At 38.8% G+C, this 27,907-nt stretch overlaps 3 protein-coding genes across 7 annotated transcripts; all 3 read left to right on the top strand.

Annotated features, from left to right (window-relative positions):
- Positions 1–266: 266 nt before the first annotated feature.
- LOC104923427 (5-hydroxytryptamine receptor 3A-like) lies at positions 267–13,171 on the top strand. Its single transcript, XM_027289454.1, is given in 12 exon segments — positions 267–331; positions 9,008–9,075; positions 10,166–10,326; positions 10,576–10,620; positions 10,713–10,822; positions 11,128–11,297; positions 11,446–11,612; positions 11,740–11,817; positions 11,819–12,104; positions 12,206–12,340; positions 12,603–12,682; positions 12,941–13,171. Coding segments are annotated over 12 exon segments (1,596 nt in total).
- A 2,904-nt stretch (positions 13,172–16,075) lies between these two features.
- LOC109141482 (5-hydroxytryptamine receptor 3A-like) lies at positions 16,076–20,357 on the top strand. Its single transcript, XM_027289782.1, has 10 exons — positions 16,076–16,153; positions 17,039–17,199; positions 17,424–17,468; positions 17,568–17,677; positions 18,197–18,366; positions 18,461–18,621; positions 18,887–19,097; positions 19,180–19,359; positions 19,559–19,620; positions 20,107–20,357. Exons 1-10 carry the CDS (start codon positions 16,117–16,119, stop codon positions 20,314–20,316), a joined length of 1,347 nt encoding a protein of 448 aa, XP_027145583.1. The 5' UTR covers positions 16,076–16,116; the 3' UTR covers positions 20,317–20,357.
- A 697-nt stretch (positions 20,358–21,054) lies between these two features.
- lrrc59 (leucine rich repeat containing 59) lies at positions 21,055–26,807 on the top strand. 5 transcript variants are annotated; one of them, XM_027289687.1, is made up of 8 exons: positions 21,055–21,282; positions 21,365–21,474; positions 22,567–22,626; positions 23,296–23,454; positions 23,552–23,656; positions 23,738–23,810; positions 23,931–24,134; positions 25,087–26,807. In XM_027289687.1, the coding sequence occupies exons 2-8, from the start codon at positions 21,373–21,375 to the stop codon at positions 25,368–25,370; spliced, it is 987 nt and encodes a 328-aa protein (XP_027145488.1). In that variant the 5' UTR covers positions 21,055–21,282; positions 21,365–21,372; the 3' UTR covers positions 25,371–26,807. The 5 variants fall into 5 exon arrangements, with proteins under 5 accessions (XP_027145488.1, XP_019127467.2, XP_019127469.2 ...); XM_019271922.2 differs by having other exon boundaries at positions 25,090–26,807; XM_019271924.2 differs by having other exon boundaries at positions 23,931–24,122.
- The last annotated feature ends 1,100 nt before the right edge of the window (positions 26,808–27,907 follow it).

Below are 27,907 nucleotides of genomic sequence, written 5' to 3' on the forward strand. Positions count from 1 at the left end.
GCCATACTCGTTTGTGCTGATTAACTATGGCGTAATAGCTCCATCAAAAGTAGATCATCAGGTTAGTGCCATTAGAATATATTCTGTGATAACATGTATAACATAAACATTTTGTTTTCCTAAGTTTTTATTTCAAATTCATTTTTATCTGTGTGACATGTATTTCAGGCTGGATTGACACAGTCAACTCTAGACAACATTTTCCATCCCTGGATCCTTACAACAAGCATGCAAGTGGCATAACTCTGCCTTCCGTCTGGGGCACAATGTCATGTACGCGGGCGCTGGGCTTTCCCCCACGGACCATGGAGCAAGAGGCTGCCCTATCAATGTAAGGCCAAGAACCATAGGGTGTTCATAGTAGGTGCTTTCTTTTATGCACGTGACCACAATTTGTAAAGACATTGGCAAGTTTGACAATAATTTGTGCTTGTTGTTGAACATAGATATTTACAATGCTGCTGAACAGCTATTTATATCGCATATGATGGACAAATAAAGAAGAAACAAGTATTTATTTTGGTTATATATTTTTAATTTATAATTTAATTATATTGCAAAACTTCCCCGGAGTTTCTGTGCTCTGTCGTCCAGCAGGTTCTCGTGGATCGTGGCTGCTGTTGTGATCCTGCACGACGTCCACTACGCATATTATTACTGTCATTATTGCTACCATATCTGCTACTGTGGTCATTTTATCATTCATTGTGATTGTACAATATGTTTGTGTTGATTTGTCCTGTACACGTGACATCCATTGCACGTCTGTCCGTCCTGGGAGAGGGATCCCTCCTCTGTGGCTCTTCCTGAGGTTTCTTCCACCTTTTTCCCTGTTAAAGGTTTTTTGTGGGCAAGTTTTTCCTCACTCGAACCGAGGGTCTAAAGACAGAGGGTGTCACTCCCTGTACAGATTGTAAAGCCCTCTGAGGCAAATGTACCTTGTGACTTTGGGCTATACAAATAAAATTGATTTGATTTGATTTAAAAAAGTCTTGGTTTGTTGCTGTTGGCTGGACTACAAAATACTTGGGGCTGAGCCCAGATTCAGACTTAGTCATGATTTTATTGACTATGTGTATATCAGGGGTCTCCAAACTACGGCCCGTGGCTGTGGCCCACTCAACGATCCCAAACAATCCCTCTAAACATGGCCTATTTTTCGAAACTGCATTTTCCTATTATAAAATATCCACACTTAACGATTAAGCTTGGCATTCTAATTAAAATCGACCTTATTTACGAACTATTTAGCTAATTTTCATCCCTTCACACAATGGTGTATTCCGACGTGACTTTGCTCGTGATCAACTTCCGCGCAGTCTGCCCGGGGGATTCAACTCGGCGGGTCAGGGACGGCCGCATGGTGCAGGAGGATCCCCTCGTGGGACCTCTCCCCTGCGCTGGCTGGTGTATATGAATATTCCAACCATTAAAATGTCTCAAACCAAAATGAGTGTCATATTAGATTCCTCCTAAAATTATTACGAGGTCTAGATGATGGAAAGTCTGTTTCTGTTTCTCTCTCAAACCATCGGACACAAATCAAATTAAACCTCTTTACATGAAATAAACAAAGTCAGAATACACACATAGGTAGATTATCAGAGTTTAGTCCGTGAAGCCACCTGGATAGTCTCAGTTTCAGAGACATTTCAGGCTGTCTGTGGGGATCGGACTGTGTCTGATTGGATTGTAGAGCATGTTGTGAGGGCATGTTGTGTTGTTGGATCTGGATCAACTTCTCTTCAAGTAAAATACACATAGGGGATGGCACAGTCGGGGAGGGGCAATTCCGAAAACACATAAGATCCCCTGGTCAAACTTGTTCTGTGAAAAAAGAAAAGAGTTTACAGTAATAAAGCACACTGATGATACAATCTCTGTTTTTTAGTGTTGACTGAAAGCTGCAGTCGTTCATACAGTCCTTCACACTGACAAACCACATATCTGTAGAGTGACATTAGGGTTCATTAGCAAAGGAACTCGTCATTTGTGCCTGTACTCTCTCTCTCTCTCTCTCTGCCTGGCCTGTTTCTAGCTATTCGGGGGCCCCTATTTAGTCAAACTCTGAGGGAGAGATTGCTGTTCTTTTCCGATGCTCTGTGGCAATGCAGCAGTCTGATACATTTTAAGAAAGAAAACAGGTTGGAGTACATTAATAAATGCAACAGATGCAAAATGTTCCTGAAAAGAAAAAGAAAAAAAAAAGAATAGTTATACAGTCATGTTGCTGCTTGCTTGTCAGGAACTTCTAAAGTCTCATATATTCACACATATGTCAAGTAATTATCTGTATCCATTGCAGTGGTTTGAAGTTATGAATCACAAACACAATGCAAGAGTTGAACAAGGATTCTGTTACAGCTTACAGTCAAAAGTCAAAAGATCTGATATCTTATATCATGCACTTATTCTGTGTGCAGTAAAAACTATACTGGTTACCGTTTAACATTTAATCTATAACATTGTGATATATATGCAACATTTATTCTATGCTCAGTGCTAATGATGGTGTAGTTTTAGACCAGCAGGCTCGCTCCTAGGAGGATCACAGGGAATTTTTTACCTGTAACGTCAACATCGGGTTTTTCGCCCTTGTCTGCTGGAGTCTCAAAAATGTGTATTTCATGGTTTAGAAACCCTGAAAGGAGGGAATATGTAGTGTCAAAAAAAGTCCAAGGAATAAAGTGTTATTTTATGGTTAACATCACATCCTGTTTTTGTCCTGGCAAAAAGAACTTCCCAGGACTTTACCTCTTGACTTAATCTGATCGTGTTCACCTAAATGACAGGAAGACAACATAAAAAGAAATCAGATAGATGAGATATTAATGTCTTCTTTTAGAATGAAATAAAGGTCCACAGTGTGCCAAGTCACGTAGAAAGAGAGAGAGTAATAACAGGAGGTTGCTGTTAGTTAGCGGGGACCCTGGAACCTGCAAGTCTAGGACAGCACATGTCATTTGCATTCTGTAATTGTATTATTCTGAGTTTGTGATAAACTTATATTATATAAAAGAGTACCTATCTCCAGACTGATCGCTGCAGCTACTACAGACTGTAAAAAGTTTCCAGACTGATCGCTGCAGCTACTACAGACTGTAAAAAGTTTGTGATCACTTATTTTTCCAGCAATGACTGCAAAATACGAACCCTGCTTATATACGTACATGTAAATGTGGATATAAATTTGATACACTTCCACAATTAGGCATGGCAAAACCAAACAAGTTCCTTTATATAGCATAATTTCTAAAAATTGCACAAAATTGCACATTGAGTGTATTCAAACTCAATAGGAACCAGACGTAATGTGCAAAAGGAAGTGCATTCCTTAGCAATACAAGTATATTCAGTGCTACAGTACATGTACATGCATACAAATTTGATGTCAAGACATAAAGACTGAAATTAAAAGAGATTATAAAAGAATATGTTCTATGTATCCATATGCCACAAAGAAATATTTCTTGAAATACTGATTCTGAATATGTGTTGTCATGTATCCAGGCAACATCTCATTCATACAAACAAATACAAATGGATTCACAAGGAAATTAATGTCCATTAACGCAGCCAAAATGTTCGTGAAGTCAACGATTGTCTCCCACATCACATACTGGCTGACAATGAGGGGGCCATCAATAAATCCACACTAAAGCAAATGCAGTACAAACATCTAATAGAAACCCTGGAGAAGAAGACACATGGATACCATCAATGCCGTGTATGGGAGAACAGGGTTAAATACAGTAGACTGAAAACTTGTTACTCCCAGAAGATCCTTTGTACAGTTTTTCTGTCTGTTGGAGTCTCCCAGGATTAGAACAATTTACCCCAACACATACGTTGCCAACTACCAATCCTTCTGGTTCATGAGAAATCAAACTTGTGAACACTAAAACAGTGATGTGTTGCCTAGTAGCACTTGCTTATCTTGGTCTCTGTGCATGGTATTCGCATTTCAATAGGTCTAAGATGCTACAGATTGATGTCATGATACCGTTGATTCTTTCTGTCTATGTAGTGCAGGCTCTGTTTCTATCAACCTGTCCTCGGCCTTTTGTTTGCGTATGTACGTCTATCTTCGTTAGTTCAGCATCGAAGCTTGGCTGGTCAGTTATCTTATTTAAAAACATCTTGCACTTATTCCAGAGTTCTACATTTTATTCTTTTTACCGTCTATTTCGTTATAGATTAAGTTACAAACATAAGTTACAAGTGCGACTAAATAAACACAATTTATTTCGTGCTGCAGTTAAATCTTGAGAATGTGTTTACCTTGACAATATGACACAGTGAAAATGAAAGCATGGCTTACTGGAAAAATCAACAATCTGGAGAATGCTTATGACATTTAAAGCACTGGCGTGACAGATCAAGGATCAAGGAGTGGTGCAGTAGCATCACAATATGCACAACACATCTATCTTAATGACTGTCACTTATCTTGCGGTACATCTCATTAAATGATCCAGATTAATTCCTTGTCAAGTCAGATTAATTACATTTTTTTTAATCAGCCTTTAAAGCTTAAAGTTAGCAATGTCATACATCCAGAGATAAAGTAGGAATGTGCAACAAAAATAAATAAAAGCCGCACTGAAAGATGGACTGACATGTAGAAGCAGTAAGATTTTCAGTCCCGTAAACTTCTTCACTTGTTTTGTTAGGACAGATTGTACACCCTGATAGACGTCTCTCTAGATTTATTTTAGTTGATTTTTTCTATTTAAAAAGAGTTTACAGTAATAAAGCACACTGATGATATACACCTCAGTTTATTAGTGTTGACTGGAAGCTGCAGTCGTTCATACAGTCCTTCACACTGACAAACCACATATCTGTAGAGTGACATTAGGGTTCATTAGCAAAGGAACTTGTCACGCTATTCTGGGGCCCCTATTTAGTCAAACTCTGAGGGAGCGATTGCTGTTCTTTTCTGATGCTCTGTGGCAATGCAGCAGTCTGTTACATTTTAAGAAAGAAAACAGGCTGGAGTACATTAATAAATGCAACAGATGCAGCATGTTCCTCAAAAGAAAAAGAATAAAAATATATAGTAAGAATAGTTATACAGTCATGTTGCTGCTTGTGCAAAAGGAAGTGCGTTCCTTAGCAATACAAGTATATTCAGTGCTACAGTACATGTACAAGCATACAAATTTGATGTCAAGACATAAAGTCTGAAATTAAAAGAGATTATAAAAGAATATGTTCTATGTATCCATATGCCACAAAGAAATATTTCTTGAAATACTGATTCTGAATATGTGCTGTCATGTATCCAGGCAACATCTCATTCATACAAACAAATACAAATGGATTCACAAGGAAATGAATGTCCATTAACGCAGCCAAAATGTCGCACTTTCTTATCTTGGTCTCTGTGCATGGTATTCGCACTTCAATAGGTCTAAGATGCTACAGATTGATGTCATGATACTGTTGATTCTTTCTGTCTATGTAGTGCAGGCTCTGTTTCTATCAACCTGTCCTCGGCCTTTTGTTTGCGTATGTACATGTATCTTTGTTAGTTCAGCATCGAAGCTTGGCTGGTCAGTTATCTTATTTAAAAACATCTTGCACTTATTCCAGAGTTCTACATTTTATTCTTTTTACCGTCTATTTTGTTATAGATTAAGTTTTTATTCATTGGAAACATAAGTTACAAGTGCGACTAAATAAACACAATTTATTTCGTGTTGCAGTTAAATCTTGAGAATGTGTTTACCTTGACAATATGACACTGTGAAAATGAAAGCATGGCTTACTGGAAAAATCACTGTCCCGCACAGAAACAACAATCTGGAGAATGCTTATGACATTTGAAGAACTGGCGTGACAGATCAAGGATCAAGGAGTGGTGCAGTAGCATCACAATATGCACAACACATCTATCTTAATGACTGTCACTTATCTTGCAGTACATCTCATTAAATGATCCAGATTAATTCCTTGTCAAGTCAGATTATTTTAGTTTTTTTTAATCAGCCTTTAAAGCTTAAAGTTAGCAATGGCATACATCCAGAGATAAAGTAGGAATGTGCAACAAAAATAAATAAAAGCCGCACTGAAAGATGGACTGACATGTGGAAGCAGTAAGATTTTCAGTCATGTAAACTTCTTCACTTGTTTTGTTCGGACAGATTGTACACCCTGATAGACGTCTCTCTAGATTTTTATTTTACTTGATTCTTTCTGTTTGAAGTCTTTAAATCTGATTAAAAATCAAACCTATGCTATATGCCCACCCAACGCAGCTACTGCATATAGTCTAAAGGATGTTGCAATGCTACGGGCCGTGGGTACTTTTACCTTTGGCCGGCCGTGCCAACTGGTACAACAGAAATGAAATCACCAGTTTTTAAACTTCTTCTGACCTATTTATAAATTACAAATATATGAAAGTGCCTCCACTTAGCAGAGATATATGAATAACTAGTTTTAAATCCCACAAAGAATTATATTTTTAATTATTATTCCCTTTTATTTTAAAATTACTCAGTACTCAATGTTTCATTGATCTGTTCCACTGAATTCATTTCTAAAATATGATTTTCTACCGAATCTCCAAATTCAAAAGCTCCTAACTTAAAGGCATCAATGGGCAATCACTGGCAATGAGTGGAAGTGGCAAGGCTGATTACCTGAGTAGTACAGGTCTTCATTAAGAGAAGGTGCAGCTGCTGTGGCTGCACACCTGTCTTTGTTTGCACACACACACACACACACACACACACACACACACACACAGTAAGGTGTGGCAGCAGGGTTAGAGACATGACATTTAGCTTATTATTTTTTAATGCTCACTGCCGGTGGCCTCTTCATGTGTCATGAGCAATTAATCAATTGTTTTGTTGTTTTACACTGCGTGAGAACATGGAACGTGAAGTCTGAGTTCTGGTTTGAATGTGGTTTGGCATCAGACATGCATTGCGAGCCAAAGTGAGTGCCAGTGCCAGTGCTTTAAACCAGCGAGCCAAATCTTGATCGGCGATTTAAAAGTGTCTGCTACTGCCGTTTAACGCTCGCTGCTCCATGGGGTTCACCTTTACATCCCACCCCTCTACTTTTCCAATAGGGCTGACACGTTTATAACAACCAATGCAATTAACAAAATGTGAAGGACAAGCACATGCCCTTCGTGCACATTGTATAGTAACAATTTGAATTTTTAATTATCTTTCTTACCACAGTGACAAATACCGGTTTATCCAAGTAGATTTAATTTTCCTGAAACCTGGCAGCGCTCCAATGAGAGAGCTGAAAATGTAGTTTGCTGTTGTAGTGTCTGCCTTCTGTGCAAATGCAAGGGACTCCAAACAGACAGTCCAAATTTCATGACTGACATGATTTTTTCTTTATAAAATATGCTCCAGTCTCACCAGAATAAGTGGAATAGTTGTGGTTGGTCATGGTTGATGTGTGACTTAGTGCTGTAAAGCGTGATGCACTTTTCGTGGGAGAGTATCTCTGCAGTATCAATTCTTAATCACTAGATGTCACTGTTACAAGTAAATCTACATATTGTTCTTGTAAATCACACCCAACAAGAACCCAACAACTTTCAGCTGTGGCAATCTCTGACTTATTCCAGAGACATCGGTGTCTACCAACCTGGCTCTGCCATCTGGAAGTGCTCTGAAAAATTATAGAGCACAGTCTGATCTGCTGAGCAGCTGCACAGTCGTTAAGGTCACCTGAGGTCTGGTGTGAACGATAGTCGATAAGCCCACCTGGATGAGGGTCAGTGTGACCTTGGCGCCACAATGTCACTTCTGGATAATATGAATAATAAAAAAATTGATTTTTTAAAATAAAATGTAAGAGCATCAAAATGATTTAAAATCTGTTTTTTTTTTTTTAAATGTTGGAATACACAATGTGGCTTTAATAAGGAACCAAAGTATTGGGAATATTGACCTGATGATGAATGCTGAAAGCCTATCACTGTCTGGGATGGCACATACTTCCTTTGTGGTGAAAAGAAAATCAGCCTTATTATATAAAAATTAAAAACAATAATGACTAATTAGATATTGAAAATTAATTCAGACTGTCAATTATCCAGAGTTGCGGTCGAGTTCATTGCAATATATTTTATTTTGTTTGGATAAATGATAAAAAAAACACTCAGATAGGGTATTTTCCAAATTGGATTGACACTGTGATGAGGTAGGCCAACTCTTTGAGCGTTATTTCCTTCTGCAGGTAATTGGTTTAAAAGACAGAAAGTTCTGTACTTTCACTTTAACTTAAAAAATTCCCATCTTGATCCCAGGGGGTGGAAGAGGCCTTAGGCTGCAGCACAATGATCTTCATCACAGTAGAGTTAGCGGTGTCAGAGTGCATTATACTGTGAAGGACCGTGCTGATTTCTAATTTCAGATATAGCATCAGAGATTTCAGGTTTTTAAAAGAACCTTTTTAAAAGACAAGCACACACACATTCTTGTTTTTGGTCACTTGGGGTGACTGTATATTTTGCATGGACGTGTCCTCGCATGTCTGTATGTTCATCATGTATACGTGGATATAACAGTAGCTATGCATGTATACAATGTATATGATAAACTATATTTGACAGTGGTGATATGTGCATGTAAGCAGTATTTATGTGCCGCATGTATGCCTTTAATGAAGATGTTTGACGGTTAATAATGGGGAGGGGGAAAGAAACGAACCAGGGGACTTGCGTTAAGAATACTAGAGTAGTTAAGAATAATTTTACGTGCTTAAACCACTTGGCCACCAGGTAATTCACTTTTCTCTTCATAATTTATGTTGACAATTTAACTGATCTAACCTTAAATCTGTCCACATACTTAATTGCAACCACAGAAGCAGGTCCTGGAATAACTGGTTGGGAACCACTGCCTTGAGATAAAATCAGAAAATGGGTTGGTCATTTAGTCATTTAGCCCAGCCCTTTCTCAATGTGAGGCCAGATTTAAGCACAGACTGAGCATTGATGCACATTTGCTGTGAAGACCTCGCACAGCCTTTGGATTCTCACTGGTCCTGAAATCACGATGCTTGCTGGATTCCTCTTCCTGCTGCTCATCACAGGTAAGGTTTCTCTTATCCTCATAGTGTCCTTGTTGCTCTGGATAATCCACAAACCTCAACGTGCTTTCATTTGAATTCATTTCTACCATGACAAATGCTTAGAGTTAAATCTAAGGCTAATCAAGAGGAACGCGGACACACAATTTTATAAATGTTATGCTTAATTTCTATCCAGCTCAATTGTTTTGGGTGAGAGGGTGATATCTCAAAACCTGGACACATAAACTAAAAACTATCTGCAACAACTGGAGGCTGAGTGAGAAATGTGTTATCTTTTTTTTTAAATACACTCAATTGCCACTTTGTTTACTTAAAGTAATGCAGTCTGAAAGGTCTACAATAAATCCTATCTTTATGAACGTTATAATGTTCAATTTTTACTACTACTAATTATAATTACTTTATTTACAAGCACAATGAGCCCAAACAAAATTAATATTAGTGATTTTAAAGAAGCTACTGACTCTACCAGCTTTATCTCTTTAGGCAAATTGTCCAAAGATGGTAAAAGCATGGTCATCTTTAGATTTAAGCCTCGGGTATAATGCAAGATGTTAATATTTATCCTCATTCTGAGTCATGTTTTCAGAATGCTTCTGGTCAGGATTTTATCAGCATGCATTTGGTGGTATACTGTATATCTGATGGATCTCAAATGGAGAACCTAATTAGATTCAGTGCACTGTAAAAATACACAACACACATTAAAATCACTTAGTGGAGTAGAGCTAGTCCACATAACTTCCAACACCCATCTCATGATGTCCTTTGTAACCACAATCATTCCATGTAACTGCATATATTTATGAGCTGGATTAATGTGGTCATAAACCAAAGTATTGGAGAAATTGTTTTCTTTTACTCTCATTCTTTTTTTATTATTATTATTTCCCAGTGCATTATTTCTTTATTGGATAGAGGTAGTGAGGACAGGAAATGGAAGAGCAAAACAACAAAGAGATGCTTGGTTATAATTTCAAAGTAAAATTACTATTCAAAAGTAAAAAAAAGAAGAACGTCACATTTCCTGATTTCAGTTGTTTCAAGAGTCTCTCACAGATAATGTTTTTTTATTTTTTTATTTTTGTAGATGGGGTGTCATCTGAGCGTAACTGCAGTTATCAGGATGTTGTAGACTACTTGAATTTGACCAACAACAAAGATCTGTTCTCTTTGACCCGGCCTGTTAAAAACTACAAACAGCCCACAGAGGTAACTCTGGATGTACTACTCTATGGCATTCTAGATGTGGTAAGTTTATGCTTTTAGTTATAAATTTTATTTAGCTGTTTTTCATTCAAATGCATTTTAAGAATGCCTATACATATTTTGTGCATCGTTGGTCCACTAAGAGTTTTCTAGTTTAGACTTTACATGTATTACGTACTCATGTGCTGTTTTTTGCTCATAATATCTCATGCACGCAGTTCAAAGCTGTGTCAGTAACTTGTATTAATACTGAATTTGCAAATATTTTTAACACATATTTCTTTTTTATAGCATGAGAAAGACCAGAAATTGGTTTCTTATGTTTGGATTGATATGGTGAGTTTACTCCAAGAAAGAAAGTATATTTTTCTTCCAACTCCAATTTATTTTTGTTAGATGCATTCTTTCTCCTTGTTTGTATTCTGTAGTGGTGGAAGAATGAGTTCATTGCTTGGGATCCTGAAGAATTCTGCGGTATTAAGAGTTTTTCTTTTCCTGCTGAATTTTTGTGGAAGCCGGATATAACTATTCATGAGATGTAAGTCTGTGTCACACTCTCACACACCAGACAATGCAATCATCAAGCAGATTTGTAATATTATAATCCATATGTGGTTTGTGTTTTTATTAAATTTCCATAATGTGTAAAGGACAAGTTTGCGCAGGGGTTACCAAATGATTAGGACAGATCATATGTTGTTGCAACATGCAGTTAACCTTTGTCTTATTATTAAAAAATGTTGTTAAGCCTTATTTTATTTAAAAACTGAGTTTGACTGACTCAGGTTATGTTGGACAGTATAATAGATTATGCATAGAATATGTGTATGTGTTCTCATACAGGACAGAAAAAGACAAGGGCCCTCGCAGTCCTTATCTCATTGTTGAAAACACCGGTGACGTTGTACTTACAGATGACCAGGTGCTGTCCACCACCTGCAGTATGCATGTTCACAAATTCCCCTTTGATATTCAGAGCTGCAGTCTTACCTTCAAGTCTATTGTACACACTGGTGAGCCTGTTTCTGTGTTCTCATGTCTATTTGAATGTATGTGCTTTGATGGCCTTTACAGTTTCTCATCTGAAAAAACACTTACTATAAAGTCCTTCTTTGTCTATCTGCAATTAACTCACAGTTTTATTTTTATCTCCCACCTCAGTCAACGAAATATTGCTTGTTAAGTATCACGACTCTAAAAAGACCACAGAGTTCACTCACCAGTTGATTCAGACCCAGTACGAGTGGCTGTTCATTGACATGAGAGTCACCAACACATGTATCAACCAGTTTGACTTCCAACAAAGCACAATTGTTTACACAGTAAGTATTTATTCTTCCCAAAGAGTCACTTTACTTTGGGTATATTTTACTGGTTGTTTTCCTGAGCAGAAATCCGGATATCGAATGTCTAACATTCCTCTTTCACTACTTCTTTTTACCAAAGTAAAGTGACTTCTTGAGTGCTCTTTGCACCACTGTAGATGTCAGCAGGTTAGAACAGATTATCTTGTTGTTGCAACCTGTCTACCTGTAGTACCTGTAGTTGCTTCAGTTTAGCCTTTGTTAAATGTCAAGGTCAACCACCTGACACTGACATAATTTCACAGATCACCATGGGGAGGAAGTCTGCACTTTACATCGTCAACTTCTTGCTGCCCGTCATGTTCTTCTTGATTCTGGACTTGGCCTCCTTCCTGATCTCGGACAGCGGGGGCGAGAAGGTCGGCTTCAAAATCACTTTGCTGCTCGCTGTCACGGTGTTACAACTTATCCTGAATGAAATTCTGCCTGCCTCGTCAAACACGATTCCACTTATATGTAAATAAACTCAAGCTTTTACTTGACTGCATCTCATATGAGCAGGAACAGCACATTCTGAGTTATTCGTCCACATTAGTGACACTGCATTCTCTATTTAGCTCTCTACTGTGTTGGGATCTTTGGCCTGATGATGCTGAGCCTGCTGGAGACGATTTTGGTGTTGTATCTATCGAATAAAGATGCTGCATCCCAAGACAACGAGGCAAATCAGGACAAAGGGCAGAGTGAGGACGGTGGGGACAAACCCAACTACAGAAACGTTTTTACAGATAAGATTCACTACAACAATTAGAGAAGTTTGTATATATATTAATAATCTGTGGTTCGATATCTGGTCAATTCATGAAGCGGCATACAAGTTACACCAGATGTTCGCTGATAGTTACTTTATGAATTCTCTGCAACAGCCACATGTACAACTAATAAAACAAAATGTTTAATTGTATTATTCTGAATATGCACAAGCCATATTTTGTGTCTAATGCATTTTTTCAGACTCCATGAAATGTATGAAAACCACCTCTTGTGGGCGTCCTGATGAATCAACAGTTGAAATGCTATCGGTGGCCAAAGAGGTTAGGATTGAGTTTCACTTTTTAAAACCACTTTTTTTTCTACAAATTTAGAAACACATAAGAACTGTTCTCACCCACAGAAATATTATAATACTACAATAATAATACAATAATAATAATACACGTTATGTTTTTGTGTTGCTCATTGTCAAATGTTGCAGCTGTATTATAAGCATGCTATTAAACCACAATTTATTACACTGGTTTTTCAGGAAAGCAACAGCCAATTGAGGGTGGAGTCCCATGACTTTTTTTCAGGAAAGCAACAGCCAATTGAGGGTGGAGTCCCATGACTTTGAAAAACTCTCAGATGAGCTGATGGAGGCGCTGAAAACACTGACTGTGGTCCTCAACAACAAGAAGGAAGAGCAGAAGCCTGGCTACTGGACCAGAATGGCTAAAACAATCAACAAAGTTTTCTTCATTTGCTATGTCATAGCTACCACTGCGTTTTTAAAGAGTATGTTTTCCGATTGGATTGCTGAATAAAAAAATAATAGTGTTGAATAATCAAACATAGTGTAGGATTGAGTCATAGTTATCAGAAGTTGCACCCAAACTTTATTCACTAAGTTGTGTCACTAACCAACTAACTAAAACTAACTAAACTAAACTAACTAACTAAAATAAAACCAGTCCTTCATAGACAGCACTTTGAGACAGTAATCCACGCCTTTGTGACCACTCGGCTGGATTACTGCAATGCACTTTATTTGGGGGTTAGTGAGTCCTCGATTAGTCGTCTTCAGCTGGTACAAAATGCTGCTGCACATCTTTTAACTGGCACAAGCAAATTTGAGCACATTTTCTTTCTATTACACACTTGATGTTTTGTTGTGTTTCTATAGTGTTATTTATTGTGTTCTATCGTATTGTGCAGCCCTTTGGAAACCCTGTGTTTGCTAAAATCGTGCTATATAAATAAAGTGGATTGGATTAACCACACATCTGACACTGTCACTGACCTGGCCTAGATACCTCGCCATTGAATACCTCCTCTTCATGTGTGAGATTTCCAACAATAACAATATTTGTCAATGAGAAGTAGTTCAGTAAAACTATAAAGTTTATTTCACTTCTTGCATGAATAATACCCTGCATGAAACAACACAATGCACATTTTGTAGCCCATTTTCTGAACACTGTAGTTTTACCATAGACCACATCAGTACCATCCATCGTCACATAATGAAGTAGACTAGTTTACAGTAAGTGCAGTCGGATTCCTTGGCCTCATGACGCATGACTTCTGATACTCCAAGCATGTAGAAGGAGCCATGTTGTTTATTCAACTATTTACGTCTGCATTTGAGTTTACTTCTTGAACTCAATCATTTCATCCTCCCAAGACCACAAGCACGTGCAATCTGAGCAAACAATCTCAAACACATTAAGTAGCATTATGGTAAATGGACTGTACTCCTCCGACCACTCAAAGCGCTTTCACGAAAAACTGTAAACAAGGGGTGGAGGCGACAGGAGGATTGCTCGATGTTACTGAAGTGGAAATAACTGGTGACCGCCCAAGACTGGCAGGATTCAGATATCTCAACAGCACATCTGAAGAGAGAAGAGGAGTGTGTGAAACTGTTGGGTGTTACAGTCCAATGATAAAAAAACATGATACCAAGAATAAAATGAAACGAAAACCTAAGAGAGGCATGATTTCCCCTATTCTGTACATGTATCATATACAATGAAAATAAAATGGCAACAAGACTTTTCTGATTCTGATTCTGATTTATGTCTTTATTGAAGATTTGACGGGCAATAAAGGAAAGGGGAAAGGAATCAAACCAAGGATGTTTACAATACATGGTATGTGCTTAAATCAGTAGGCCAACACTTAACCAAATTATAATGTATGTTCTCTAATTAACTGATCTAACACTCTTTCCAGATACTCTACTGCATCCTCAGCCGTATTCTCTGGGGAATATCTGGTTAGGAACAACTGCCTTAGACTACTCAAATAAAGATTTTAAAAAATAGGTTTATTGGGGTCATTAAGGTTGCCTAGCCCTCTCTCAATGTAAGGTGATATTTCAGTACAGACTGCACATTTGCTGTGAACACCTCACACAGACTTTGGATTCTCACTGGTCCTGAACTCACGATGCTTGCTGGATTCCTCTTCCTGCTGCCTCTCACAGGTAAGGTTTCTCTCATCCTCATAGTGTCCCTGATGCTCTGGATAATCCATAGACTTTACTGTCGGGGCGGCACCAGAGAAATTTGATTGCAGGTGCTATGGTGGCTCCAACGGATGGGGTGCTCCTAGAAATACACCCCCCCCCCACCCCTCTCTCAGTGCAATAACTGATATGGTCAGTTATAGTGATCAGCTATTGCACTGCCAGATGAACATATCTACATTATTATATTATTATTATATTATTATTATTATTATTAATTATCATTATATTATTATTATATTATATATGTTTTGTTTACATCACTCTGGCATGCTATGCCTTTAATTGAATTGCTGAATGAATGAAAGTGTGTAACTTGTTTATAGAGTAATCATGTGTCTTTTCAGTTTCCTTTTTAGTCGATTAATGTTTGTTGTCTTGTCATGTTTCATCATCATTCCACGGCAATGATCTTGTATGTGACAAATAAAGTCTCTTGAACTCTTGAACTCATGCAAACATTTATTCCATTCCACCACTGTCAGATCACGGGAATCAAACTCAGGCATTTGACATGCACATGAAAAAAGTAATTTTTTTAATAAGTACATTACTTCATCTAGCCACTAGAACAACCAGAACATGCCACATGAGGCATCAACCAAATGAGGCCACCATCTCAAACACAACTGCAGGCCAATAATTTAAAGCATTTTCCGGACAGAAAATACAAAGCGCATGAAATAAAATGTCTTAAATCTTAAATATCTTAATTATTTTATTTAATGAATTTTTATTGGATTTCATTGAGGTGCTGCAAGGGTGCTATGCCACCACTAGGGAGAGCTGTAGCACGGGCAAGTTTCTTCTGTCTGATCACTGTCTGTCATGAACACTCTTTACTGTTTATTCACATGTTTACTAGTATTGATACTTTATGATGGGAGTCATGTACTCAGATTTCTCAGCACAATGGGAGCTTAACCTGTCACCATATATTTACACTTTTTCCTTCTCCTACCAAGGTGTCTTCATGTGGCTGTGTCTGTGTATATATGTCTTGAATGACAAACTAATTCACTAACATGCAAATGTCCTTTTTCATCAGTCCAATTAAGAGCCGAGCTCCATCAGGCCCAGCACCTCGCAAACATTGTTGAAGAAAAAAATAGAAAATGGGTTGGTCATTGGTCAGTTTGCCCAGCCCTCTCTCAATGTGAGGTGATAGTTCAGCACAGACTGGACATTTGCTCCTCGACCTCACACAGACTTTGGATTCTCACTGGTCCTGAACTCACGATGCTTGCTGGATTCCTCTTCTTGCTGCTCCTCACAGGTAAGATTTCTCTCATCCTCACAGTGTACTTGTTGCTCTGGACAATCCTCTTGAATTAATTGAATTGATTAATTGATTGCTTCATGCAGTGCCTCGAGTGTCACAGAAGAATTTCTATGCACCTTAATTATTTTAGGAGAGAGGCAGATAGACGTGAACACATAAACTAACAACTATCTATGTGTTTTTATTATTATCTTTTTATTTTAATGCACTCCATTGCCGGTTTGTTTGCTAAATGTAATGCAGTCTGAAGGGACGGAGGTACCCTGATGGCAAAAGCATGGTCAACTTTAGATTTAAGCTTCAGGAGTAATGCAAGATGTTTTTAATATTTATCCTCATGTTTTCAGAGTGCTGATTGTGGCCATGATTGTATCAGCATGCATTTGGTGGTATACTGTATATCCGATGGATCTCAAATGGAGAACCTAATTAGCACTAACTAGGTTCCAGACTGTAAAAATGTCCACACAAGTCACTTAGTAGAGTAGAGCTAGTCCACTTAGCTGCCATCAACCATCTCATGATGTCCTTTGTAACCGCAGTCACTCCATGTTACTGCATATATTTATGAGCTGGATTAATGTGGCCATAAACCAAAGTATTGGAGAAATTGTTTTCTTTTATTATTTCTTTTTTATATGATTTCTCAGTGCATTATTTCTTTATTAGACAGAGGTTATTAATATTATAATTATTATTACTTATTGGACAGAGGACAGAAAATTGGAGAGCAAAACATAAAAGACGTGCTTGGTTATAATTTCAAAGTAAAATGACTATTTTCAAAAGTAAAAAATAAAGAAACCTCACATTTCCTGATTTCAGTTGTTTAAAGAGTGTCTCATAATTAATGCATCTCGATTTTTTTTTTTTTTGTAGATGGGGTGTCATCTGAGCGTAACTGCAGTTATCAGGATGTTGTAGACTACTTGAACTTGACCAACAACAAAGATCTGTTCTCTTTGACCCGGCCTGTTAAAAACTACAAACAGCCCACAGAGGTAGAGCTAGTTGTAGCACTCTATGGCATTCTCGATGTGGTAAGTTTTTGCCTTCGATCAAAAATTTAATTATTATTTCTTCTGTTGAGGTCATAACATGATCTCACAAGATAGTGTTTGCTGGAAAGTTAGGCCAGGAGCAAGTGCTGCTTATATGTGCTGATGTGTTTTACTCATAATATCTCTGGCAGTTCAAAGCTGTGTCAGTAACTTGTATTAACACTGAATTTGCAAAGATTTTAACACATATTTATTTTTTATAGCGAGAGAAAGACCAGAAATTGGTTCCTTATGTTTGGATTGATATGGTGAGTTTACTGTGAGGAAGGAAGTACCTTTTTCTTAATCTGTTGGGAAACTCCAATTTATTTTGTTTGAATGTATTTCTTCTCCTTTCTCCTTTGCAGTGGTGGAAGAATGAGTTCATTGCTTGGGATCCTGAAGAATTCTGCGGCATTCAGAGTTTTTCTTTTCCTGCTGAATTTTTGTGGAAGCCAGATATAACTATTCATGAGATGTAAGTCTGTGTGAAATACAGTTCAAATCCATAATTACCAAACAAATGACAGAAACTGTGATTATTTTGTACATAGAAGGTATCAGAGTGGGTCATCGTCTGATTCGATTACCGTCTTGCCTAGCTCACTGCTTCTAGTTAGAGGCAGCACTGATGTACCCACAATGTAGCAGGATGTAGAATCACAACATAAATAATAAAGCAGTTGAACACAAAGAAATGTAGAATGAATGTGCACGCTGTGGGGTAGTCCTTGACAAACAGCTGCAGTGCTGATGATCTTGAATGTGGATCCCACCGGGGAAGATAGTGAAAAGTCTGAAAGTCCAGACACAATGACATAGGTATGAAATGGCCTTAGTGACAGGGAATGGATGAACGAATGAGAATCAGATCAAGCAGATTAAATTGGAAGAGATTTGTAACACACACATCAAATCAGGAATACAGCGGTTATATGGTGTGTGTCATATGTGAAATTCAGTTTAAAACAAACAATGTGTGTGTGTTTTCATACAGGACAGAAAAGGACATGGGCCCTCGCAGTCCTTATCTTACTGTTCACAGCGACGGTTACATTGGTACTGCGGATGACAAAGTGCTGATCAGCACCTGCAGGATGCGCATTTTCAAATTCCCCTTTGACATTCAGAGCTGCAACCTCACCTTCAAATCCGTTTCACACACTGGTGAGCCCGTCTGTTTGAGTTTACACATGCCATACGTTCCTTCTTTGTTAACCTGCAAGAAACTCACACTTTTATTTGTTATCTCCCACCTCAGATGACGAAATACATCTTTTACAGCTTTTGAACTCTGAACGTACCACAATGATGAGTGATCATTTGATTCAGACCCAGTACGAGTGGCTCTTCATTAACATGACAGTGGACAACAGAACTGTCAACCAGTTTAACTACACACAAACTCAGATTGTTTACACTGTGAGTATTTATGAATGCAAACACTCAGAGATTGAAAGTATATTTTCCATTTTACCCTTTTGCACAACTCCCGGGGTCATGGAGGTAGACTCCGCCATCTTAAAGAGGCAATTCTTTCACGAAACATGAATTAATGTGTTGGTTTTGCACTGCGGATGTTGACAGGTTGTGGCAAATTATCTTGTTGTTGCAACATATCTGTAGTTGCTTCAGTTTAGCCTTTGTTAAATGTCAAGGTCAACCACCTGACTATTTAAATTCGCAGATCACCATGAGAAGGAGGTCTGCACTTTACATCGTCAACTTCTTGCTGCCCGTCATGTTCTTCTTGATTCTGGACTTGGCCTCCTTCCTGATCTCGGACAGTGGGGGCGAGAAGGTCGGCTTCAAAATCACTGTGCTGCTCGCTGTCACAGTGTTACAACTTATCCTGAATGAAATTCTGCCTGCCACGTCAGACAGGATCCCACTTATATGTAAATAAGCTCAAGCTTTTATTGAACTTGCATGATGCATGAGTTGTTTGTCCACTTTAGTAACTCAGCCTTCTCTCTTTAGCGATCTACTGTCTTGGGATTTTCTCTCTGATGATGCTGAGCCTCCTGGAGACGATTGTCGTGATTCATCTGTTGAATAAAGATGCTGTATCTCGAAACAACGAGGCAGATCAGGACAAAAGCCTGAGTGAGGTCTGTGGGGACAGACAAAGCAAACTCTGCTTCCACAACTGCTTTAGAGGTGGGATTCACTGTAACATTTAGAGAAGTTTGAATATATATTTATGATCTAAAAAGACAGTCAGACATCTGGTCAATTTGCAAAGCAGCGTACAAGATACAACAGATGTTCACAGATGCTGTACATGTACTTATAATACAAAATGGTTATTTGTTTGATTTTGAAGCCATGTTTTTTTTTGTCTACTGCATCTTTTCAGACGCCAAGAAATTGACTCACTCCGCCTCTGCTGTGCCTGAACTGCTGACGAAGGCCAAAGAGGTTAGAATTGAGTTGTACTGAAAATCTAAAAAGGCAATTTTATTTTTTCACGCAAATTTAATTTAATATTTAATATTCAGTTTTCGCCTGCAGAAATATATGTCGATTATGTTGATGTTTCTCAAAAGAAAGTGTGAAAGTGTCTTACTTTAAACAGTGTAGGTTTGGTCTCTAAATTGGTTTGGCACAGCACTGCCTAGAAATTAATATTTTTGAGATTGGTGACTGGCGAAAATATGGACAGATATGGAGACAATTGAGAAAATAATTTGTCCGGGTGACTAGATGATTTGTATGTACATGTGGATTTGGGTGACATATAGCACTGCATGCCTTTATTTATAACAATCATTTGCAGTTTCAGTGGGAATGCATCCAATTTTCTCTTTGTGTGTTTAAAATTAACAGTGGAAATAATGCTACATGTGTAGCAGCTGTATTATAATCATCATTATTAAACCACAGTTTATTACACTACTTTTTCAGGAAAGCAACAGCCAATTGAGCGTGGAGTCAGGTGAGTTGATGGTGGCGCTGAAAACACTGGCTGTGGTCCTCAACAACAGGAAGGAAGAGCAGAAGCCTGGCTACTGGACCAGAATGACTAAAAGAATCAACAAAGTTTTCTTCATTTGCTATGTCATAGCTGACACTCTGTTTTTAATCGTTTTGTTTTCCATTTGGACTAGTGAATAAAATAATAGTGCTAAATAATGAAGCAGGTAAGATGTTAATTTTATTAACCTATTCTGTAACATCATCATTTTTACGATTTAGTGCCACTAGTTTTCAGAGTGCGATACACAATACAAACATTTATAACAACATATCTATGATAATCTAAAGATATAAAATGGGTTTTCATATATATAATATTGTGTTGTTCTTCACATCTTTATCTGCATTACTCTGCTTTATGTATTCACAATCAAATAACAGCCTTCTGTACTGGCTCTGAAGTAATGTATCACTCTTTATACTAGAGAAATAAACCAATTAAACATATTCTCTGTATTGTGTTGTATGTGAGCTGCAGAGTCCGACCACTTTGACATAAGTGTACAAGATCCATTGTTAATATAACTAATGATTCAAACCACTTTAAATGAATACTCAGTGGAGAACTAGCAGCTGATCCACAGTGCTCTCATCTCTTGTGGTTTTAAAGTAATGAATCCTATAAATTGGGCTTAGTTCTCTGACCATTTCTCGTCAAATGCCTTTATAGGGTTGCACTTGGTTTAAGAAACAGCTATTAAATCAAATCAAAAATAATAATAATAATAATAATTAATAAAACCAATTAATAAAATGTGAGGAGCCGTTTGGGACCCGAAAGAGCCGACTCCTTATAGTAAGCAGAGCCAAAAGAACCGACTCTCCAAAAAGAGCCGAACTTCCCATCACTATAACTTTTGTTTTGTTGCGCTGCGTCCTCCGGCGCTGCAGGAGACGCTGTCCGCATCGACGTCACGGCGCTGAGGTTCAATCAGTGACGTGGATTTTTTTCATTGAGGCAGTCAGTGCTGCCAAAAACACAGACTGACCGACGTCTCTCAGCTTTTCCCCACTTCTGTCTGCACGTTCAGAAGTCTGATAACTTATTTCCCTCCCTCCAAGCCTGTCGTTTGGCACACAGGTGCGTCACGGCGCTCACACCAGGTGAGCACTGCTGCATGAGTGAGTATCTGCAGTGCAAACTGTTTAAAATCTCAATTAAAGCCCACGGTGCGTTTCTTTGCAGACTCCAGGATGAGTAAAAACAGCAAAGTGTTGAACCTGAAGGATAAAATCAGCGGTAATGAAGTGGACCTGAGCCTGTGTAACCTCACCGAGGTGCCAGTCAGAGAGCTGGTAAGTTACAAACGTGACAAATCAAACATTTTATTGCATTAAATGAATGTAAAGCAGCTGCTGACATGCTGTGGTTGCATGTTTCTTTGTTGAAAATGTTTATTAAAGGTCCAGTGTGTCAGGCTCTGTTTACACAACATGCATAACTGTGTTTTCATTAGTGTGTAATCACCTGAAAATAACAATCTTTGTTGCATGAATGAACCTTTTATATGCACAGACGCGGCGGACCCCCCTTTCACGGACTCTGCCATGTTTCTACGGTAGCTCAGAAGGGACAAACTTAAACGCTGGCTCCAGATTTGACCTTTTTCACAATCACTGTAGTTTCTCCTTCACGCTAGATTAGATTAGATTCAAATTTATTGTAATTGAACAAAGTAACAAGTACTTCAGCATCTAACCAGAAGTGCAGAGTATGTACATATAAACAGGATATATACTGCAGGTATACACCAGTATGGACAGGTAGATAAATATACTAATATATATTATGTACAGCATGAACAGAATAAATATTGTGTGTGATGTTGTGGAAATTTTCTGCTGCTGGTGAAGAATGAAATAGAGACTTCTGCCGGCCGACAAGGTTTTTATTTTCTTTGCAAATTCAACACGCGAGCGGTCAAAGGTGGAGAAAAACCCCCCGAATATGGGGACACCTGGATGTTTATACCTGAGGGGCGACTCCTTTCACATCCCTTTGTCTGCTCAAGGAGACGCCCCTTCAGGAAGTGTTTCCCTTCTGTCTGTTGCTTTGTCCTACACCTGAAGTATCCTACAGGATCTTGTGTTTAGGTGCAAAGTTGAGTCTAGGCATCACAGTTTACAAAGACAAAAGGAGCTGGTGTCCTGTGTGCAGAAGAGGGGAGGTTGTGCGTCTCCAGTGATTGAAACAAAGACATTGAATTCACTATTACAGTGATCAGTATTATACATACACACACACACAAAACAACAATATTAATGAATAATCTGAGTAGTGTGGTGGCAAAGAATACATTACATGGTATATACAGTCAGACCGTATAGATGTTTGTTGCTGTGTGGAGGGCGTAAATAGCTGACTCATGCTATCATTTATCCCAACAGGCTCTATTCACCAAAGCGACCGTTGTGGATTTGTCCTGCAACAACATTACCTCCCTTCCTGTAAGTACAAACACAATCTGTATTAGAAAAAGAAAAAGAAAAAGCACCATTTTACCCCTTTACATCCCTTTAAAATGTGTTTTTGTGACCCCTCCCTGCACACATGAGAATATTACCTCCTCTGATTGTTTATTTTTTCTTACCCTTTTTAATCATTTTATCGCTCCTCGTATTTATCTCGGTAGCCCATTGGCTATAAGTTGGAAACCACTGCCTTACATGTACTTACTCTTCAATTAAAACATATTATTTTGTCATAGGTAGGTTTGCAACAAGGATTCATCTTCACACTATGTCTTCAGTTAATTGTTTAGTCTGTAAAAGACTCACAAATGTCCATCAGTCTCCCACAGTAACATCTTTTAGATGTCTTATTTCGTCTGATCAACAACCCCAAACCCAAAGATATTTAAGTTTCAATCATATCGCAGCAGCAAATCTCCATATTTGAGATGCTGTAAATGGGGAATGTTTGGAGTTTTTGCTTTTAAAGTATTATTAAAGATGTTGCAGATACATTTTCTGTCAGAAATAATATAGTATTTGTCCCGCAGCAACCTGTAATAACATTAAAGTTTCACATCTTTCAGCTGAATCAAGAGTCTGAGGATGTGGGCTCACTTTCACTAACAAACTAAGAATATTAAATGATGTGTTTCTCTCATGCAGCCAGAGTTCTGCAACCTGACCCACCTGGTGAAGGTGGATCTGAGTAAAAACCAGCTGACGTGTCTGCCTGATGACCTGGGGAACCTGACGAGCCTTCAGCATCTGGACCTGTACAACAACAAGCTGACTTCCTTGCCCGTCAGCTTCTCTCAGCTCAGGGTCAGTGCCACATGCAGACACTGTTTGCTCATGATACATCGATCTTTGACGGTATCTCACTCAGGACTTCTGTGTGTTTTGTCTTTTTTGCTCTCAGAGTCTCAAGTGGTTGGATTTGAAGGATAATCCGCTAGAGCCCGGCCTGGCCAAGGCGGCAGGAGACTGTCTGGATGAGAAGCAGTGCAAACAGTGTGCCACCAAGGTGAGAGACAGAGAAACAGATGGAGAGAAGAGTTTAGTGAAGCAGTCTACGGTATCTAAAACTTAAGGCCGTCTTTTTCAGGTTCTGCAGCACATGAGAGCGATTCAGGACGATGTCGATCGAGCACGAGAGAAACGCCTTCTGAAGGAAAAAGGTGGGCGGGCTTCAAAACGATTTCAGGAGATCTCGATGATGACGTTAAGGGATAAATCTCAAACTTTTTATAGAAGGCTGGTAAAATGATGTTTGATGTTTTTCCTCATCCCTTAATCAGAGCAAGAAAAGAAGAAGGAGGCGAAGCAGAGGGAGCGAGAGGCCCGAGAGAAGGAGGCTCGTAAGCGGGAGAAGGCGGAGGAGAAGGAGAAGAGGAGGAAAGAGTACAACGCTCAGGTGGCGGCCGTGGCTGCACGAGAACAGCAGAAGAAGAAGAGCGAGGAGAAGAAGAAGAAGAACGGACAGGCAGCAGGTGAGACTAAAGGTCCGCGACGGTGCGCCTCTAGCTCAAAACTGCTTTTATTTTGAAAATCAACCGGATTCTTTATGTCGTTTTCATGTGTCTGACTTCCGGCCGAGTCGAGCCGCTCACTGCAGATCGATGCAGGCTCCTTGCAGCGTCCATCAAAAATAGAAACCAAACCACAGTGCTTCTTGTGGGGTTTGAAACATTGACTAGAATGGCCTTGAAGGGCTGCACCGCACACGGAGCAAGTTGCATCCATGCCCAGTGGAATTTAGCCTTTAAGCTCAGCTGTCAGTCGTGACGTGAAACCTCCTTTTTATAGCATCAAAAATGGATATGACCTATGATGTCACCCACTTTTCATGTACAGTCAATGACTACCTACAAAAAGTAACAAAAGTTTAAAACAGTGGAAGCTAAAAGCTCCAGACAAAGAGAAGGCAGAGTTAACATGTAAGTAAAGTAACAGTCATAAGGAAGCTGCTAAAACTGAATAAAGGAACAAAGAAATATGTAATACAACAAGTCAGTTAGAAGATTTTGATGCATTCTTAGTGGAAAAATGAGAAACATGTTTCAACAGCCCTGCTTTGAAGGATGACTCAATATCCGACTTTATGGCCAGAGGTTGCCAAAACAAGCATCAGCTCAGTCAATCATGTCCTGAAACCTCTTTTTTTTTTACAGACTTCTAGACTAAAATGAAATGAAATGAAAACTCGGACACATTAGCTTGAAGAAAACTAAATTAAATAATAGAAACAATCTTTGGGGAAAGTTTATATGATTTTACATTTCAGTCAGCCACCAGGGGGCATTCAGGATGTCTTTTCCCTTTTTATGTACAGTCATTGACTGATGATTGATCTGAAAAACGAGCATCAAATTCATGAACCATGTTGTTGGAAAAATGCACTTCTTCTACTACTTTTGTAGAAGATTCGTCTTTTTATCATTCCTTTCCTTTCAGCAGATAAAAAGGTCGTTGTGGAATCGGCGCCCAAACCTCGACATTCTCTCCTCGGCCTGATGTTCAAACTCCTCCTGCTGCTGCTACTGGGATTGGCCGGAGTCGCCGCCGCCTGCAGATTTACCGACCTGCGTAAGGAAGCCCTGTGCATGCCGGTCAACGTCGCCGTGGACGACGGCCTATCCTGGGCCAAAGAGCAGGAGGGCGTGGTCAGACAGCTGGTGCAAAACCTGTCGTCTGCGGCGAAGGAGTTTCTTGAATCCACACAAGCATCCAAGAACTAAACTATCATCTGCGTCCATCGGCTTCCAGAGCTGCAGGTTTTCCACTCCTACCTGCAAATCCTGGGATTTTTTTTTTTTCTTTTAATATGCTGAAAATCATGAATTTCATTAAGATGGGCGACCCTGCATCCCCTCACCCTGTTTGAGGTGCTGGGAGGTGAAGAGTCTGTACAGATAGACGAAGGGGGGATGGACAGATGTGTTAAAATCATCTTAAATTCCTATGGAATTGTTGTCACTCTTGTACCCTCTTTGTACTACAGCCTGTTTTTAAAAAAAAAAGAAAATGCATCGTCTTAAATGTCTCCCCCGTCTGCCGCGTCTTGCACCGAGACCAGAACCCGGAGCCCGGTTTGTGCCTCTGCTGCATCACGCGGACCGTGGGCCGCATTTGAGTGCGATGTTCAGTGAAAACATCAGGTGGCCCTGTCTGTGCTGCGCTGGAGTGTCGACTCACGTGTTAACTGCCAAGTCAGAGTTGTGCATCAGCCAGTGTTTAGATGCCACAGTCCGAGCATGTGCAGTGAAGGCTGTGTGCGAATGTGAAGCTCGCTCGTTCCGTGGCCTCTTCTGTCTTACCTCAGTCGAACCAGCTAAATCTCACAGCACGCAAACTAGAGCCCGACTGATAACGTGAGCGGATAAACAACGCTTTCAGGCTAATGACTAACAAGAAGCTGCAGAAATCAGAGAGCGAAACAGTCTGTGCATGACTTGCATATATAACTGCTGAGTAATCTTTAGATTGACTAATCGTTTCAGCTCTGATTTATATTAAAAGACTTGCATTGGCCTGATTAATCGTCTTGAATGCAGATATCTGTATCGGCCTGAACATCCAGTATCAGTCTGGCTCTAACACACTCCCATCCCAGTGCAAAAAAAACTATTAAAAAGGACCACGCCGATAATTTTGTACGTCTCAGCCCTTTTGCTAAAAACTCAGATGTTGCTGTTTTGACCTTTGGTTATACTTTACATACACTGATTGGTTTCTATTCATTTTCATAGAGTCTAAATAAGTAATTTAAACATGATAAACTAAAAGTCTGTAATACACAGACATCAGAATAAATGGCTGCATGGAAAGGTTTGGGAAAGTAGTCAAGGGGTTATGATTTTTCTTAAAGAGTGCTGTCGTTACCGTACTCCTTAAATCATCCGGTGATTAACGACCAAGTGTTGATCCAGCGATCCAAAGCATGAGATGCCTTTTGTTTTATTTTTTTTTTACTCTGTCATCTATGATGTGAAGTACAGAAACAAAAGGCACCCTGCAGATTATTTTTTCCGTTTAACTGGTGATTTATGAAATGCAACTTTCTTTCATGCAACAAAAACACAAAAAAACAAAAACTGTCTTTGCTGCTGTGGTTCTTGTACATCTGTGTCCATGCTCAAACATCGTCGGCATCAATAAATGGCTATGCACTGCAAGACGGGACGTCGTCTGTTTTTGTAACAGGAGAAGAAAAATGGTGGAAAAATACAACTTAGCAAGTGGAAAATTATCTTTAAAAAGTTAAGCTCGGGATATGAAATGGATGATACTTTTTTTTTTTGTCTAAACAAAATATATTTTTAAGATAACTTTAAACTATAGCCTAAAGGAGCCAAAATGTTATTGAAGACTAAAAATGTCGGACTAAAGAATGAAAAGACACAAGACTAAGAATCTGACCAGGCTCGTGGTACTTGACAGTTTCTAATTACCCGATATTAGACAAAAATATTGTTCAAATAATGCATTTGTCCAGTAGTTGTTCTTGGGCGGATTAAACAAACAACATATGACTTGTTAATTAGTGAACGCTATATTAGGTGGATTTTTGGCCTTTGGGTAGGGTCATGCTATCGATCGATCATCTTATCTAACTTTAGGCACAAAAGCGAATTGTTTATTTTCCTAAATGTCAAACTTTTCCTTCAGATTTATCTCACAGCATTGTATCCAAATTCAACCTGTGAGTAAATGATGTACTTATTCAACACACTGTGCGGTTTTTAAAACTAAAATATGACATTAAAAATGGGTTTCTTTGAACATTTTGTCCCCTATAATGTCTCTCACAGGTGTGAGGATGCTGCGATGTGACAGAAAACCACTGAAAAAGTACATTTGATATCACACACAGTATATAAGATATAATTCCCTGATCTTGCCCGCCTTATGGAGTCATGAGAAAGGAGTCTAAGATCTTGGACGATAGAAATAAACAAATTTCTCTTGATGAAAAAATATTGGATACAGGATGTGAAGTCAACTTACATCTTTCCATTTCAGATTTGGGGTCATGTGGTGTGAAATACATAATAACAATAGTTACATTCGATACTCACTTTCCTGGACTGAGCGAGAGAATTATGAGATATGCAGCAGACTAATGTGGCAATTAGGAAGAACGTGAGACAAATATGTTCCTTGTAATGTACGAGTAATGTGTTTAAAGCCGTGGTCTTTATTGGTTTTGCACCACAAAATGGAAATGCTACTCACTGCTAATTTCTGCACTGAAGTTTTAAAGATAAAATGATGA

Source organism: Larimichthys crocea, chromosome XVI (assembly GCF_000972845.2).
Source record: "Larimichthys crocea isolate SSNF chromosome XVI, L_crocea_2.0, whole genome shotgun sequence".
In the NCBI taxonomy this organism is placed as follows: domain Eukaryota; kingdom Metazoa; phylum Chordata; class Actinopteri; family Sciaenidae; genus Larimichthys; species Larimichthys crocea.